Genomic DNA, 18,440 nt, shown 5'->3' with positions numbered 1-18,440 from the left:
AGATTTAGTTTTAGTTATTAATGCAGATTTAAAATATATGAGTATATTTAGTCTCATAATGTAAAAAAGCTCATATGTTTACATCATTCCAATGGCAAAATGAGAACATACTTACCATTTAAGTGAACTTGCAATACGTTTTCACTCACTCCTTCTACTTCCATTAGTTCTTGCAAAGCATGGTTTATTAACTAAATAATATTAAAATGTTTATGAAATATTTAATAACAAGTAAAAGATGATAAGCCCATATTCTTTTTTAAGCTATGAGTAATAGGAACAGAATATTAATAGCTGTCATTTAAAATTAACAATTAAATTCGCAGATTCTCTATAGACAGAAAGTTCAACCAGAACTTCTAATGTCTGATTTAGTAAGATGTCAGAACCAGGACTGATGCCACATTCTCTCAATCAGCTACCCAAACTTCTGATAAATGTTTAGAAATAACCCTTAAGTTTTCAAAGGAAATACTTCTTTGCAGTAGAAGTCACATAAAACTATAGGCATTTAAGAACTTTACGTCTCAGTCAGTTCATTACATGTCTACAGTACTGACTCTACAAAATTATTATTGAAATCAGTTAAAAGCTATTGAAAATAAGTACCAGAACAATACTAAATGACTGCAAAATACCTACCCTCAATACATCAATTTCTGTGAAATACTGTGAACTACTTTGCATGTTACGTTGAAATGAAAATCAAAAAAGAAATAAAGAGGTTAAGCTAAATATGAGATGTTGCCTTTGTTAGTTGTTAGGTAAGCAGAGAAAGCCCTTATTAAATTAGTACCTTAGATCTCACAATAATAAAAATTATTACTACTAGCAATATACTTCAAATATAAAGTGTGTGCGTGCTAAGTTGCTTCAGTCATGTCCAACTCTTTGCAACTCCAAGAACAGTAGCCTGCCAGGCTCCTCTGTCCATGAAATCTTCCAGGCAAGAATACTGAGATGGGTCACCATTCCCTTCTCCAGGAGATCTTCCCGACTCAGGGATCGAACCCATGTCTCATGTCTTCTGCACTGGCAGGTGGGTTCTTTACCACTAGCATCATCTGGGAAGCCCAAAATATAATAATAATTGCTACTAAAAATACTCAGAAAGTGTTAAACCATCTTAAACTGTTCAATTATAAAGCTTCACATTTTTATAATTACAGTTTTCTATGACACATACTTAACATTCTTTATAATTTTTATTTGTGACATCTTATCATTCATACTACACTATCATATGTATCTCTTCATATTTACTACATATATTTTCTGAAATTTGAAAATAAATAGAATTAAGAAAAAACAAGAAGATTTTAAAAAGGAAGCGCGATGGATTATTCTTGCTAACATGAAAATAGAAGTAGAAGGGTACTATCACAAAATATATAGCTCAGGAAATTAGGCTATATATACAACAAAAGTGGCATCAAACTTAATGAGGACAAAAAGGATTATTCCACAAAGTCACTGAGACAACTGGTAAACTATTTTGAAAAACAAAATAGTACTTGTATTTGCAGTATTTTACCTCTATTTGTCACTGCAATATCTTTGTGCAACAACAACAAAAAGCAAAATCCCTCATTTCAAATCATCAGGTTTCACAACAGGATATCAAACATATTTAAAGCACATGGTAGTCTACCTCATATTATAGGTAATCTGTCCTTTAAAAATAAAAAAGAAAGACAACCTCGAATGTCAACTGTCGTACTATGAGTAAAAGCCCAGCAGAGAAAAGTTACATTCTTAGAGAAAACTGTCAGAAGATGAGGTGGTACTTCTCTGTCTTTGGATCAAGTCAGATCCTATCACCAGAGTTAGTCCTCAAATGACACTAACTTGCTTCTCAAAATATAGCCTATATGGCATTTTCTTAGCAATCTGCTATGTTGTTGTACCTACTTCTTGATATTTTACTTACATAATATTTATATTTCCCTGGCTCTGATTTTATCTTTAAAATCACTTTAGGTTTGATAAATTGTTCAAAACCATTTCAAATTCTTCTCAAAATGAAACAAGGTTAATAATAATATCTTCATTTTACATTTGCAAGGGGAGAGTTATAACAGGCTTATAGCCTTCTTTCCACTAAATTTACTTTAACATCAAGTTACTATGATTTGTGTGAATTAGCTCACAACTTTTTCATGAGGTGTGTATGTGTGGTCTGAAATGATCATTTAAATATATTAGGAAGCATGTCTTCAAATAATAATTTTAGTTCCACTCTGGATATTGCTAAAATTTACTGTGTAATTAGATAGGTTAACAATCATATAAGTCAGATTTTTTTTTTCCCAAGGAGACAATGTCATCTTTTCAATATTTTATACTACATTATATTATGTACTAAAAAAAACCTTAGTTGGTTATGTTACATTAACCAGCATAATCAATTTGGATACCCCATTTCCACATTCTTTGTAGCTAAAAATTAATGTTACAAATATACTCGTATAGTTTGCTTTGAACTGCCAGCATCCAGAGGTTTTTATGCTTTTATTACTATTCCCAAATATTTTCAGGGACACAATATTCAACAATATGCAACCAGAAGAAACAAACTAGAAGAAACTTTAACCATCTAGCAAGTCTAATTTCTATGTAGAAGAGTATTTTCCAGAGTCAAATCTCTCATTTGGAACCATACCTATTTTTAAAATAAAATGTTTGAAATACAACAAACCATAGAATTTGTTATCTTTACCACTTAACTGAAGATTTTCAATTTTTGTATTTTAGACAGTTTGGCTAAGGGTAGTATTTTCAATATACTGCAATCTTATTTTTTGAGTTCAAATTTCTGTAATTATACTAATAATATTACTAACACATGATTATACTAAGCTATGATATATATAATTATGCTAATTGTATGATTTAATAATATTCTTATCTAAGAATAACCTATTTTATACCTCAAGATACTTCCACACACAACAAATCATAAAAGTGAGGAGTTAAACAATGCTTCTCAGCTTTCTGACCTCTCAATATTGGAGCGCAGTAGGAATAAATTAAATTATACCATAATGGAATACCATGTATGGGTTTTTCCATACTTCAGTTAAGTCACATTAGATAAATTATTTCAAAGCACCAGAACATGGTGTTGTACCCACAGACTTGTAGAATCCTTAATGTAAACAATGGACTTTAATTAGCAATGTTTCAATATAGCTTCATTAATTTTAACAAATGTACCACAGTAAGGCAAGATGTTAATGACAACTGTGCCAGGGTGCGTGTGTATGAGCAGTGTGTCTGTGAGAGAGAGAGATTACGTGGGAACTCTGTACTATCTGCTTATTTTTTCTGTAACAAATGTATCTATTTTAGCGAATTTACTAATGAAATGGAGTATACAGGTCCAATTTGTATTTACTTATATATTTTTGTAAGCGTTCACTAGCTCTATTTCCTTTTTTGTAAACTTTCTATATGCCTTAAGAGACAAACTTCCAAGATGAAAGTTCAGAATAAATTAAGTCATTAGCTGTTCAAATTATACTTTTAGACTTGACACTTTGATGCATGAATCACTGAGATTCAACTTCTCTGTTGTAGGTCATTTTATTTCAAGATGCAGAGTGTTTGATGGAATAACAAGTCTAATATACTAATTTCTTAAATCTCGTTTTCTCCTATACAGATACAAGAGTATCACTATAGAGCTCTTTGAAGAATTAAAGTATCATGTAAAAATGTTCTTCAAACATAGTATATAATGTGTTTTCCAAAAACAACAAGTTAATTAAAACTGGAAAAAAGGAAAATCATCCTTTTACTAAAGAAAGATCTAAATTTGCATCAAGAGGGTTTGCAGAGTTACGGTTTTTATCACCTACACTTTGATATCATCTGTGAAACTTTCACACTGCTAAGAAACAGAAATTCTACAAGCATCTAGACAAGGAAAAATCACATATAAACTCTAACAAGTTAGCTGTGGTGGTCATCAATGAGGTTCACCATACTTCTGGTTAACCTCCCTTTCTAGGTATCTAGTAAAAATACACTTCCCTGCTCTCTTGAAACTAGGTGTGACCGAGTGACTCACTCTGGTCAGAGAAGTATGATATGTGCTTTGAGCACCTCTGGGTAGGAACTTTAAGAATGTCCCTGATCCATCAGGCTTCCTTTCCTCCATTGGGGTGTTAGTGGAGGAACATGCTGAGGTAACATCACCATTTCTTCTGAGTGAAGACAGAGAATAGTGCCCCCTTGCTGTTACACAATGGGGACACAGCAAAAGCAAACAATAAACTTGTGTCAAGACACTGAAATTTAGGGTTGGTATGACTGCATAATCTAAACTATCCAGATTGAAACAGCAGTTTATAAAGGGAAAAGAAAAGCCTGCCCTTGGAATTTACCCATAAAACATAAATTGAATAAACTGTATGTGATTTCAAGGGAGAAAAAAAAGTGACGGAAGAGTTTAATCCCAGTCATCTATAAGTAACATGCACAATAATTTTTTGATTTAAAATACTCTTTTTACATTTCCGTTACTCAACTTCCTCTTTTATATTTATGTGTTCTGAAGTAGTTTAGTGATTTGTTCTGTTAACTAGGTTGCTGGGTTTTTTCCCCTTGCCTTCAACCAACTTCCCACTCTAGTTTTAAAAACAGACTGCATGGTCATATAGTTCACCCCTCAAAAAGCATAAAGAGATATATAGTGAAAAGAGCCTTAACCTTTGTTCCCACATCCCACTCAACAAATAACCCACTATGTTATTGTTTAATATTTCAGAAAGACATTTGTTGACACTGTTCAGTGGCTAAGTCGTGTCTCTCTGTGACCCCATGGACTGCAGCACACCATAAAGAAGACATAAGAAATAAAAATGGCCAAAAAGCACTTAAAAAGATGTTCAACATCACCAACTATTAGAGAAATGCAAATCAAAACTACAATGAAGTATCACTTCACATTAGTCAGAATGCCCATCATCAATAAAATCAACAAACAATACGTGCTGGCGAGGGTATGGAGAAACAGAACCTTCCTATACTGTTGATGGGAATGTAAACTGGTACAGTCACTATGGAGAACAGTATAGCAGTTCCTTAAAAAACTGAAAATAGAATACCATGACCCAGAAAACCCACTCCTAGGCGTTTACACGGAGAAAATCATCATTTGAAAAGATTCATACACCTTGATGTTCAGCTCAACTGCAGGACTATTTACAACAGCCAGGGCATGGAAGCAACCTAAATGCCCATCAGCAGAGGAGAGGGTAAAGAAGATGTGGTGCATATATATATTTACATACAATGGAATATTCAGTAAGTTCACTTGCTCAGTCACATCCAACTCTTTGAGACTCCATGGACTGCAGCACACCAGGCTTGCAGCACACCAGGTGTCCGTCACCAACTCCCAGAGTTATTCAAACTCATGTCCATCAAGTTGGTGATGCCATCCAACCATCTCATTGTCTGTCATCCCCTTCTCCTCCCGACTTCAATATTTCCCGGCATCACCAATGAGTCGTTTCCAATGAGTCGGTGCTTCGCATCAGGTGGCCAAAGAATACTTTGGCTTCAAAGAATACTCCAAGCTCCAATAGGAGCTTCAGCTTCAGCATCAGTTCTTCCAATGAATATTCAGGACTGATTTCCTTTAGGATAGACTGGTTGGATCTCCTTGCAGTCCAAGGGACTCTCAAGAGTCTTCTCCAACACTACAGTTTAAAAGCATCAATTCTTCGGTGCTCAGTTTTCTTTATAGTCCAACTCTCACATTCATACATGACTACTGGAAAAACCATAGCTTTGACTAGACAGACCTCTGTTGGCAAAGTAAAGTCTCTGCTTTCTAATATGCTGTCTAGGTTGGTCATTGCTTTTCTTAAAAGGAGCAAGCGTCTTTTAATTTCATGGCTGCAGTCACCACTTGCAGTGATTTTGGAGCCCCAAAAAATAAAGTCTGTCATGTTTCCATTGTTTTCCCATCTATTTGCTATGAAGTGATAGGACTGGATCTGGATTCCGGCTTATGCTTCATCCAGTCCAGCATTTCTCATGATGTACTCTGCATATAATTTAAATAAGCAGGGTGACAATATACAGTCTTGACATACTCCTTTTCCGATTTGGAAGCAGTCTGTTGTTCCATGCCCAGTTCTAACTGTTGCTTCTTGACCTGCAGATTTCTCAGGAGGCAGGCCAGGTGGTCTGGTATTCCCATCTCTTTAAGAATTTTCCACAGTTTCTTATGATCCACACAGTCAAAGGCTTTGGCATACTCAATAAAGCAGAAGTAGATATTTTTATGGAACCCTCTTGCTTTTTTGATGATCCAGTGGATGTTGGCAATTTGATCTCTGGTTCCTCTGCCTGTTTTAAATTTAAATCCAGATTGAACATCTGGAAGTTCACAGTTCACTAACTATTGAAGCCTGGCTTGGAGAATTTTGAGTGTTACTTTGCTAACGTGAGAGATGAGTATAATTGTGTGGTAGTTTGAACATTCTTTGGCATTGCCTTTCTTTGGGATTGGAATGAAAACTGAATGGAATATTACTCAGCCATAAAAAAAAGAACAAAATAATGTCATCTGCAGGTACATGAGTGGACCTAGAGATTGTCCTATCAAATGAAGTAAGTTAGACAGAGACAAATATCATATGATATTACTTATATGTGGAATATTTAAAAAAAGGGTACAAATGAACTTATTTACAAACCAGAAGTAGTGTCACAGATGTAGAAAACAAACTTGTGGCTACCAGGGGGAAAGGAGAGACGGATAAATTGGGAGACTGGGGTTGACCTATACATAGTACTATACATAAAATAGGCAACTAATAAGGATCTACTGTATAGTACAGAGAACTACACATAATATTTTGTAATGGCCTATATGGGATAAGAATCTAAAAAGAGTGGATATATGTATATGTATAACCGATTCATTCTGCTGTATATCTGAACTTAACACAACATTGTAAATCAACAATACTCCAATAAAAATTTAAATATATACATTTCAGGGAACTTTTTTTACAGAGATATCAACTATATGATTTTTTCCCTTTTTTTGGACTATATACAAATATTTCTGTATTCTTTTTACTGCAGTATCATAGTCCATTACAAAGATGGATGTAACAAGATTTATTAATCAGCATTCTGAGGGTCATTTATACTATTTCTCATCCTGCACTACTAATAAACATTGTTGTAATAAGTAACTGTACACATACCATTTCACAAAGATAAATTCCTATAAATGTTGCTTGGTCAAAAGGTATGCACATTTGTAATATGGTTAGATTTTGTCTAATTCTAACTTACACCACCAGCAAGAACATCAGTATGTTATCAATTTTATAGATCTATTTGTTAACCTGACAGAAAAAATACTAAACTTTTATTTACTTACCAGATTATGAGTAAAATTAAACATGTTTCTAAGTTTAAAACTGATTTGTATTTAATTTCCTATGACCTTTCTGTGCATATCTTTCTTCAGTTTTTCTACTGTTAATAGAGTTGTTGTTTTAATAATAGTCTCATAGCTCAAAAGTATATTATTCACATAGTTTTCCTATAAAAACTACCCTAAATAGCACTGAAGTCAAACACAAAGAAAAATCATAATAAAAAAGTTGAGAATAAAGGAACAGTGGTTGTATACAAGGACTAAGCCAAAGGACTCAACTAAATTAAACAGAGTAAAAAATAAATATTGTCATAAATGTGATTATAATAAATGAAAAAATTTTAAAAGAAAATAAATTATTTAGATCTAAATCCCCAATTTATGTACTATAAACAATACTGGAAACAGGTGATGACAGTAAAATCCTAAAGCCCTAATTTCCCAATCTTTACATAACGTACGGTCAAATTGTATTGCTTAAAAAATAAAAACATAATTCTATTTCTATTTTACATAGTTTTACTTAATATAAAATAATACATAATACACAATTTTACTTGTATACATAGTAAAAAATGCATATTAGTGAGAAATCTAAATTTACTGCATGGAATATAGCAAAAGTATATTATACAATTACATAGTATTATTTGTGATATAACAGCCACAACTCGTCTTATTTACTGAATAAAGAAAGTGAAAAGAGAAGGCAAGGGTAAAAAAGCAAGAGTTATCTTTTTAAGGCAACAAAAGTAATATAATAAAGATGGAAAGTAGAAGAGAACTCTAGAATATGTGAATGTATATATCAAAAAAACTTGCCTGAGTTAGGGTTACAAATAAACTAAAAGAAAAAAAATGCTTGATATGATAGCTACCTAAACTACAAATAGAGACAATATCATGCCTACCTTGCAGGGTTAATATAAAGAATAAATAACAGAATATAAATAAAAGGTAAAAGGAACATGCTCAATAAATGCCAGTTTGCTTTGTCCATTGGCAATCACAAATTCTTGGAGGACCAAAGACCACAATGGAACAAATAACATTTGAAAATTTGTTACTGTGAGGAAAAATAAGGTAAAAAAAGATCACTCAACTCAAACAAACAAGTCTAACTTTATAAAGGCTTTGCATGTATTCTACGACTTAAAATTTAAAAAAAAATGCTAGTAACACAAGGATGAATATAATCAAAAACATTTTCAATTGTTGTCCACAAGAATCATCACATGCCTACAAAGCAAAGGAATGCCAGAAATCAACAGCTTTTACCATGGTCTTTCCTGAACCTCGGGGTCCAATAATGAGAACAGAGTTACTTTCTCCATGGATAGCAGTTCTTTTTAGCAGCTCAATTAAGTGTCTGAAATGATATAAAGAGGCCAAAATTTAAAAAGCAAAGCTGAAATAATTTGCTAGGTAATAATTTTTAAAGTAGTCCTACAGAGAAGAACAGAAATACTGACTCTCTAGATACCTCAAGAAGAAACCAAGTAAGACAGAAATATTGTGGTCTTTATGATGGTATGGACTAGGAACAACTGTGGCAATTCCTAGGACCTTTCACTCCACAGCTGGCTGCTGAGCATTAGGGGCAAGCTCAGAAATCTCTCCATAATACCAAATGACAGAAATGATACAAGATTGAAAGTTAAAGGGTTTTGTTCATTATGGAAATACATATATCTGCTCTTGCTTCACAACAAGTTGTTTTTTTACACACAAAGCAAAACTTTACCTCTATAAAAATGTTCACTGTCCTTGTTTAAGACAAAATCTGTGTATGACAATTAATGCAAAACCTAAAGGGTATCTATAAGTTTCATAACAGACAAGTGGCTATCTAAACTTACTTATATTGTACTTGAACTCCAAATAGGTTACCATGTGGACTCTGATGACAAAATCTTTCACGTAAAATTCTTTGTACCTGATAAAAATAAAGTGAATAAAAATGAAAACATTATATATGCAATCAAAAATGAACAAGTAAATATATTTATAGAGTTAGAGTTAGGTATTAATGAATCAATTCAGCTCTCCCTAAATAACTTGTCATCATGACGTCTGGCATTTTCCCAAGTGGTAAAATCAACAGTTCTTGTTTTCCAGGCAGCACTAGTGGTAAAGAATCTGCCTGCCGATGCAGGAGACATAAGAGATGTGGGTTCAATCCCTGGGTCAGGAAGATCCTCTGGAGGAGGGCATGGCAACCCACTCCAGTATTCTTGCCTGGAAAGTCCCATGGACAGAGGCACCTGGCAGGCTATGGTCCGTAGGGCTGCAAAGATTCGGACATGACTGAAACAACTTAGGAGCAGCAGCAAGTCCCAGAGAAAGCATAAGAATTTAGTTATGAAGCTTTCAACAAGAGAGATACTAGTTACTTTAGCTACATCAGCAATTTGAGGGCTGTTTTAATGTATGTGAATAAATGAATACCTCATTTTGTGTAACATGTCAGTCAAGGAATAAAGAAGGAGAGAATTTAATAATGTAATCTCATCTAATAATGCTCATGAACCATACCTCAGTCTTTGAGTTTAGTCACTCAGTCTTATCTGAGTCTGTGATCCCATGGACTGTAACCCACCAGCCTTCTCTGTCCATAGGATTTCCCAGGCAAAAATACTGGAGTAGACTGCCAGCTCCTTTTCCAGGAGATCTTCCCAACCCAGGGATTGAACACAGGTCTCCAACATTGCAGGCAGATTCTTTACTGTTGGAACCACCTAGAGACCAACATATCTAAACTGATTTAGCTCAAGTCCTCTCTTTCTACACCTTTCATAGAAGTCAGGATTCTGAGGAAACAAAAGAAATTAAAAAGTCCACACAGTTATTGAGGACCTATTAGATGCAGAGCACAAAACTACTAAAAGAATATTATCTATGCCTTAAAACAATGCATATATATTAGCAAGAAATGACACAGTCAGTAATCTGCAAAATATTAGTAACCTAGCATATACGGAGATGTTCAAATATATGCAAGAAATCATACTCATCTAGGATAGAAAATAAGAAATCACTGGAATTAATTAAAATTCTTCTAAAGAGCTAAATTTTTATTTTGCCTTAAAACAAAGGACTTAGACACAGCTGTAAAAAAGAAATGTCAATCCATCACATTCTTTAAAAAGATGGACCATCAAAATTATCGTTCTTTTTCTGCATCTGCTGCTAACAAAGAGTGTGTCCATTGGCAAAAACCTTAAGAGGTTATTTCAGATTTAGCTCCATCAGCAGAAAAAAGAAGTTGCCAAGATTATTTGCTTCTTGCAGACTGAAGTATGCAGTATGGGAGTGATCCTTGATGTATCAACAAAAAAAAAATCTGAGTTCTCTTTATACGTACTAGAGGCACAGCAAAGCAAATTATTCACTGGGGATAAAATAATCCCTACTTAGCGTTTAGGAGGAAGTGGAAAGAATAGGAAGATTGGTGTCCAAGAGAAAATACACTATTCTGGCAGGCCTGTTTTGAAGATTAAAGAAGGTAGTAATCTGTAATACAATATAGTTATTATATAGGAAATAGCTGATATCTATAAAAAACCTAAGGAAACAAACATACGTTCAACTAATCATAGTGTATATTCCTCCCCCTAGATAAGATCACTGCAAATCAAAAGACAAACCTCAGTGTTTTTCTTATTTTAAATTTCACTGAAGTCTATATTGAGACAAGTATGAATAAAATACAAGATAGAGAAAAAGTGAAGTGAAGATGTAGTGAATATTCAGAGGTTCCAAAATTCTGAAGTGAGTCGATGTGAAAGTTACACAGGTATGTATATGTATAGAAATTAATTTAGGTGCACAGGGAAGATTTGCACTATTTACAAAGATATGTTCAGATCAGGCACTCCATCAGGTCCGACTATTTGCGACCCCATGCACTGAAGCATGGCAGGTCTCCCTGTCCATCCCCAACTCCTGGAGTTTACTTAAACTCAGGTCCATTGAGTCAGTGATGCCATCCAACCATCCCATCCTCTATCACCCCCTTCTCCTCCCAACTTCAATCTTTCCCAGGATCAGGGTCTTTTCCAATGAGTCAGTTCTTCGAATCAGGTGGCCAAAGTATTGGACTTTCAGCTTCAGCATCAGTCCTTCAAATGAGTATTCAGGACTGATTTCTTTTAGGATGGACTGGCTTGATCTCCTTTCAGTTCAAGGGACTCTCAAGAGTCTTCTCCAACACCACAGTTCAAAAGCATCAATTCTTTGGCACTCAGCTTTCTTTATAGTCCAACTTTCACATGCATTCATGACTACTGGAAAAACCATAGCTTTGACTAGATGTACCTTTGTTGGCAAATTAAAGTCTCTGCTTTTTAATATGCTGTCTAGGTTGGTCATAACTTTTCCTCCTAGGAGCAAGCGTCTTTTAATTTCATGGCTGCAGTCACCATCTGCAGTGATTTGGGAGCCCCAAAAAATAAAGTCTGTCACTGTTTCCAATGTTTCCCCATCTATTTGCCATGAAGTGATGGGACCGGATGCCATGATCTTAGTTTTCTGAATGTTGAGCTTTAAGCCAACTTTTTCATTCTCCTCTTTCCTTTTCATCAAGAGGCTCATTAGTTCTTCTCCGCTTTCTGCCTTAAGGGTGGTGTCATCTGCATCTCTGAGGTTATTGATATTTCTCTCGGCAATCCTGATTCCAGCTTGTGCTTCATCCAGTTCAGCATTTCTTATGATGTACTCTGCATATAACTTAAATAAGCAAGGTGACAATATACAGCCTTGACATAATCCTTTCATGATTTGGAACCAGTCTGCTGTTCCATGTCCAGTTCTAACTGTTGCTTCTTGACCTGCAGATTTCTCAGGACATACAGATTTCTCAGGAGGCAGGTCAGGTGGTCTAGTATTCCTATCTCCTTAAGAATTTTCCACAGTTTCTTATGATCCACACAGTCAAAGGCTTTGGCATACTCAATAAAGCAGAAGTAGATGTTTTTCTGGAACTCTCTTGCTTTTTTGATGATCCAAAGGATGCTGGCAATTTGATCTCTGGTTCCTCTGCCTGTTTTAAACTTAAATCCAGCTTGAACATCTGGAATTTCACGGTTCATGTACTGCTGAAGCCTGGCTTGGAGAATTTTAAGTGTTACTTTGCTAGCATGTGAGATGAGTGCAATTGTGTGGTAGTTTGAGCATTCTTTGTAATTCTTTGTAATTCTTTGAGTAATCCAAGTCTATGCCCCGAACAGTAACGCTGAAGAAGCTGAAGTTGAACGATTCTATGAAGACCTACAAGACCTTCTAGAACTAACACCCAAAAAAGATGTCCTTTTCATTATAGGGGACTGGAATGCAAAAGTAGGAAGTCAAGAAACACCTGGCGTAACAGGCAGGTTTGGCCTTGGAGTACAGAATGAAGCAGGGCAAAGGCTAATAGAGTTTTGCCATGAGAACGCACTGGTAAGAGCAAACACCCTATTCCAACAACACAAGAGAAGACTCTACACGTGGACATCACCAGATGGTCAACACCGAAATCAGATTGATTATATTCTTTGCAGCCAAAGATGGAGAAGCTCTATACAGTCAGCAAAAACAAGACCGGGAGCAGACTGTGGCTCAGATCATGAACTGCTTATTGCCAAATTCAGACTTAAATTGAAGAAAGTAGGGAAAACCACTAGACCATTCAGGTATGACCTAGATCAAATCCCTTATGAGTATACTGTGGAAGTGAAAAATAGATTTAAGGGACTAGACCTGATAGACAGAATGCCTGATGAACTATGGACAGAGGTTCGTGACATTGTACAGGAGACAGGGATCAAGAAAATCCCCATGGAAAAGAAATGCAAAAAAGCAAAATGGCTGTCTGAGGAGGCCTTACAGATAGCTGGGAAGAGAAGAGAAGCTAAAAGCAAAGGAGAAAAGGAAAGATATTCTCATCTGAATGCAGAGTTCCAAAGAATAGCAAGGAGAGATAAGAAAGCCTTTCTCAGCGATCAGTGCAAACAAATAGAGGAAAACAACAGATTGGGAAAGACTAGAGACCTCTTCAAGAAAATTAGAGATACCAAGGGAACATTTCACGCAAAGATAGGCTCGATAAAGGACAGAAATGGTATGGACCTAACAGAAGCAGAAGATATTAAGAAGAGGTGGCAAGAATACACAGAAGAACTGTACAAAAAAGATCTTCACGACACAGATAATCACGATGGTGTGATCACTCACCTAGAGCCAGACATCTTGGAATGTGAAGTCAAGTGGGCCTTAGAAAGCATCACTACGAACAAAGCTAGTGGAGGTGATGGAATTCCAGTTGAGCTATTTCAAATCCTCAAAGGTGATGCTGTGAAAGTGCTGCACTAGATATGCCAGCAAAATTGGAAAACTCAGCAGTGGCCACAGGACTGGAAGAGGTCAGTCTTCGTTCCAATCCCAAAGAAAGGCAATGCCAAAGAATGCTCAAACTACCGCACAATTGCACTCATCTCACACGCTAGTAAAGTAATGCTCAAAATTCTCCAAGCCAGGCTTCAGCAATACGTGAACCGTGAACTTCCAGATGTTCAAGCTGGTTTTAGAAAAGGCAGAGGAACCAGAGATCAAGTTGCCAATATCCGCTGGATCATCGAAAAAGCAAGAGAGTTCCAGAAAAACATCTATTTCTGCTTTACTGACTATGCCAAAGCCTTTGACTGTGTGGATCACAATAAACTGTGGAAAATTCTGAAAGAGATGGGAATACCAGACCATCTGACCTGTCTCTTGAGAAACCTGTATGCAGGTCAGGAAGCAACAGTCAGAACTGGACATGGAACAACAGATTGGTTCCAAGTAGGAAAAGGAGTACGTCAAGGCTGTATATTGTCACCCTGCTTATTTAACTTATATGCAGAGTACATCATGAGAAACGCTGGGCTGGAAGAAACACAAGCTGGAATCAAGATTGCCGGGAGAAATATCAATAACCTCAGATATGCGGATGACACCACCCTTATGGCAGAAAGTGAAGGGGAACTAAAGAGCCTCTTGATGAAGGTGAAGGAGGAGAGTGAAAAAGTTGGCTTAAAGCTCAACGTTCAGAAAACTAAGATCATGGCATCTGGTCCCATCACTTCATGGGAAATAGATGGGGAAACAGTGGAAAAAGTGTCAGACTTTACTTTTTTGGGCTCCAGAATCACTGCTGATGGTGACTGCAGCCATGAAATTAAAAGACGCTTACACCTTGGAAGGAAGGTTATGGCCAACCTAGATAGCATGTTTAAAAGCAGAGACATTACTTTGCCAACAAAAGTCCGTCTAGTCAAGGCTATGGTTTTTCCAGTGGTCGTGTATGGATGTGAGAGTTGGATGGTGAAGAAAGCTGAGCGCCGAAGAATTGATGCTTTTGAACTGTGGTGTTGGAGAAGACTCTTGAGAGTCCCTTGGACTGCAAGGAGATCCAATCAATCCATCCTAAAAGAGATCAATCCTGGGTGTTCATTGGAAGGTCTGATGTTGAAGCTGAAGCTCCAATACTTTGGCCACCTCATGCGAAGGGCTGACTCATTGGAAAAGACCCTGATGCTGGGTAGGATTGGGGGCGGGAGGAGAAGGGGACGACAGAGGATGAGATGGTTGGATGGCATCACTGACTCGATGAACATGGGTTTGGGTAGACTCTGGGAGTTGGTGATGGACAGAGAGGCCTGGCGTGCTGCAATTCATGGGGTCGCAGAGAGTCGGACATGACTGAGCGACTGAACTGAACTTGAGCATTCTTTGGCATTGCTTTTCTTTGGGATTGGAATGAAAACTGACTTTTCCTAGTCCTGTGGCCACTGCTGAGTTTTCCAAATTTGCTGGCATATTGAGTGTAGCACTTTCACAGCATTATCTTTTAGGATTTGAAATAGCTCAACTGGAATTCCATCACCTCCACTAGTTTTGTTCATAGTGATGCTTCCTAAGGCCTGCTTGACTTCACTTTCCAGGATGTCTGGCTCTAGGTGAATGATCACACCGCAGTGATTATCTGGGTTGTGTAGGTCTTTTTTGTATAGTTCTTTTGTGTGTTCTTGCCACCTCTTCTTAATATCTCCTGCTTGTGTTAGGTCCATACCATTTCTGTCCTTTGCTGTGCCCATCTTTGCATGAAAAGATCTCTTGGTATCTCTAATTTTTTGAAGAGATCTCTAGTCATTCCCATTCTATTGTTTTCCTCTATTTCTTTGCATTGATCACTGAGGAAGGCTTTCTTATCTCTCCTTGCTATTCTTTGGCACTCTGCTTTCAAATGGCTATATCTTTTCTCCTTTGCCTTTAGCTTCTCTTCTTTTCATGGCTATTCGCAAGGCCTCTTTAGACAACCATTTTGCCTTTCTGTATTTCTTTTTCTTCGGGATGGTCTTGATCACTGCCTCCTGTACAATGTCACGAACCTGCGTCCATAGTTCTTCAGGCACCCTATCAGGTCTAGTCCCTTGAATCTCTTTGTTATTTCCACCGTATAATCACAAAGGGATTTTATTTAGATCATACCTGAATGGTCTACTGGTTTTCCCCACTTTCTTCAATTTAAGTCTGAATTTGCCAATAAGGAGTTCATGATCTGAGCCACAGACAGCTCCCGGTCTTGTTTTTGCTGACTGTATAGAGCTTCTCCATTTTTGGCTGCAAAGAATATAATCAGTCTGATATTGGTGTGAGCCATCTGGTGATGTCCATTTGTAGAGTCTTCTCTTGTGTTGTTGGAAGAGGGTGTCTTCTATGACCAGTGCATTCTCTTGGCAAAACTCTATTAGCCTTTGCCCTGCTTCATTCTGTACTCCAAGGCCAAATATGCCTGTTACTCTAGGTATTTCTTGACTTCCTACTTTTGCATGCCAGTCCCCTATAATGAAAAGGACATCTTTTTTGGGTGTTAGTTCTAGAAGTTCTTGTAGGTCTTCATAGAACCATTCAACTTCAGCTTCTTCAGCATTACTGGTCAGGACATAGACTTGGATTACTGTGATATTGAATGGTTTGTCTTGGAACCAAAAAGAGATCATTCTGTCATTTTTGAGATTGCATCCAAGTACTCCATTTTGGACTCTTTTGTTGACTATGATGGCTATTCCATTTCTTCTAAGGGATTCTTGCCCACAGTAGTAGATATATTGGTCATCTGAGTTAAATTCATCCATTTCAGTCCAGTATTTTTAAAAGCATAACTAAAATATTTTCCTTTAAACAGAAGGTAAGTAAGGTCTTACAAAGGAATGTCAATAATATTTAGTTTTTGCTTTAAAAAAATGTAGTTCTGGTTATGCCAGTGTAGAAATATCATACCCATTCCCAACTAGACTCCTCAAGAGATATACACACTTAAGAAATATTAAATGTTCATGATAAAAACACTAAACATACTAGGAATATAAGGAGACTTTCTCAACCTGTTAACATCCACAAAAACCCACAGCTAACATCATACTCAGTGGTAAAAGACTGAACACATTTTCCCAATATAAAAAATGGTCTGCTCTTGCTAGCTTACTCTGTATTATACTGAAGGTTCTGGTCATGGCAATTAGTTAAGAAAAAGAAATGAAAGGCATACAGATTGGAAAGGAAGAAGTAAAGCTATATCTATTTGAAGATGACATGATCTTATATACAGAAAATCCAAAGGAATAAACTAAAGAAAACTATTATAAATGAGTTCAGCAAGGTTAAAGAATACAAGATTAATATAGAAAAAATCAATTTCATTTAGATACACTAGCAACAAATAAAACATAAAAGTAAGAAAGCAATTTCATTTACAACATCAACAAAAGGAATAAAATACTTTTCAATAAACTTACCTAAAGAAGTGAAAAATTCTAAAGATAATAGTAAACTAAATTGAAACTTGAGAACATTTAGGAAGACATGAATAAAATTAGTATTCCATATATCCAATTATTTACAGAGGTTGAAATTAGGAAGTAGCAAAGACACTTTCCCCTTGACAATGGAAAGAGTGGTTTTTCATAATAAGGGGAGAATTCAAGTTAAGATTACTGTTTCTCTTATCACCTTTGCATGGTAATAGGCCTTCAGATTAATGAAAATATACACTAACCTGTGAAAGGTAGTCTGCTTGTATTAAGTTGCTACTCTTTGATTTACGACTGCTCATTTCCACAAACTGCAATCCTTTAAAAAAATAATAAAAAATTTTAGCATGAATATAAGGACTACTGGCTTACAGAAATTAAGAATTTACTATTACAGACTCAAATGAGTTCTAAAACATGAAAAATGTTAAAATTTTTGAAACTTTAAAAATTTTCAGTTGAACCTAACTATGGGAATCATTTCATAATATGTAAATAAAACCATTATGCTGCACAACTTAAAACTACACAGTGATATATGTAAGTTATTTCTCAATAAAACAAAAAAAACTCAATGGCTCCTCTTTTCCTAACTACAGGTTTATTTGACACTCCCATTTCACATTTTAGATGGTTCTTATAATTAGTCCTACCTTTCTTTTCAATCTAGTATTCAGCTTCCTTTCTCTGCCTTTAAAAACAAAATCAAACAAACAAAAAACAACTGATGCGCTTCCTTTGTATAGAATGTTTCTCCCCACATTCATCCCACAGGATCATCTGTTCCAGAAAAACTTCGTTTTCTTGCTCCACTCATCAATCATATACAGTCATTACAGACTAGGTAAAATGCTTCTTCTGCAAACATACAGAACTGCCTGTACTTCTCTTTATTCATAAACATATCACCAAACTGAGGATACTTAAAAATTCCAAGCATTAACTGGAGTGATATACATATATGTGTGTGTGTATATATATGTATATATATACTAACACAAAAAAAGTTCTGTAAAATTGTCCTTGAGGGCAATATATTCATAGATAAACACCTTCAGCCAAAAGATATAATTTTCTCACCAGCAATCTCCTAGAGAAGTACTTCACTAATCAAGTAATAATAACTTAGCCAGGAATTGTTACAAGTGTTTTGAATTTATGATATCATTTAATCCTCAGAATAATTCTATAGAACAATC

The 18,440-nt window shown here is 35.8% G+C and overlaps 1 protein-coding gene across 9 annotated transcripts in view; it reads right to left on the bottom strand.

Moving 5' to 3' along the window:
• The window catches only part of ORC4 (origin recognition complex subunit 4), a 100,112-nt gene that overhangs the window by 36,319 nt on the left and 45,353 nt on the right, over nt 1-18,440 (bottom strand). For 4 of the 9 annotated variants that reach the window (XM_081580551.1, XM_081580553.1, XM_081580550.1 and 1 more), the window contains exons 2-5: nt 17,487-17,560; nt 9,271-9,347; nt 8,690-8,780; nt 116-191 (exon numbers count right to left, since the gene is read on the bottom strand). In XM_081580551.1, coding sequence (XP_081436677.1) covers nt 116-191; nt 8,690-8,780; nt 9,271-9,347; nt 17,487-17,543 — 301 coding nt within the window. In that variant the 5' untranslated portion in view covers nt 17,544-17,560. Of the gene's footprint in view, nt 1-115; nt 192-796; nt 1,065-8,689; nt 8,781-9,270; nt 9,348-17,486; nt 17,561-18,440 lie in introns of all 9 variants that reach the window. The other 5 variants (XM_081580555.1, XM_081580556.1, XM_081580557.1 and 2 more) reach the window with 5 other exon arrangements.

Source organism: Giraffa tippelskirchi, chromosome 3 (genome assembly GCF_054371585.1).
Source record: "Giraffa tippelskirchi isolate mGirTip1 chromosome 3, T2T-mGirTip1v1.2.pri, whole genome shotgun sequence".
In the NCBI taxonomy this organism is placed as follows: Eukaryota; Metazoa; Chordata; class Mammalia; order Artiodactyla; family Giraffidae; genus Giraffa; species Giraffa tippelskirchi.
Note: the sequence above shows the minus strand (reverse complement) of the source record. Positions and strands in the feature narration are given on the sequence as shown.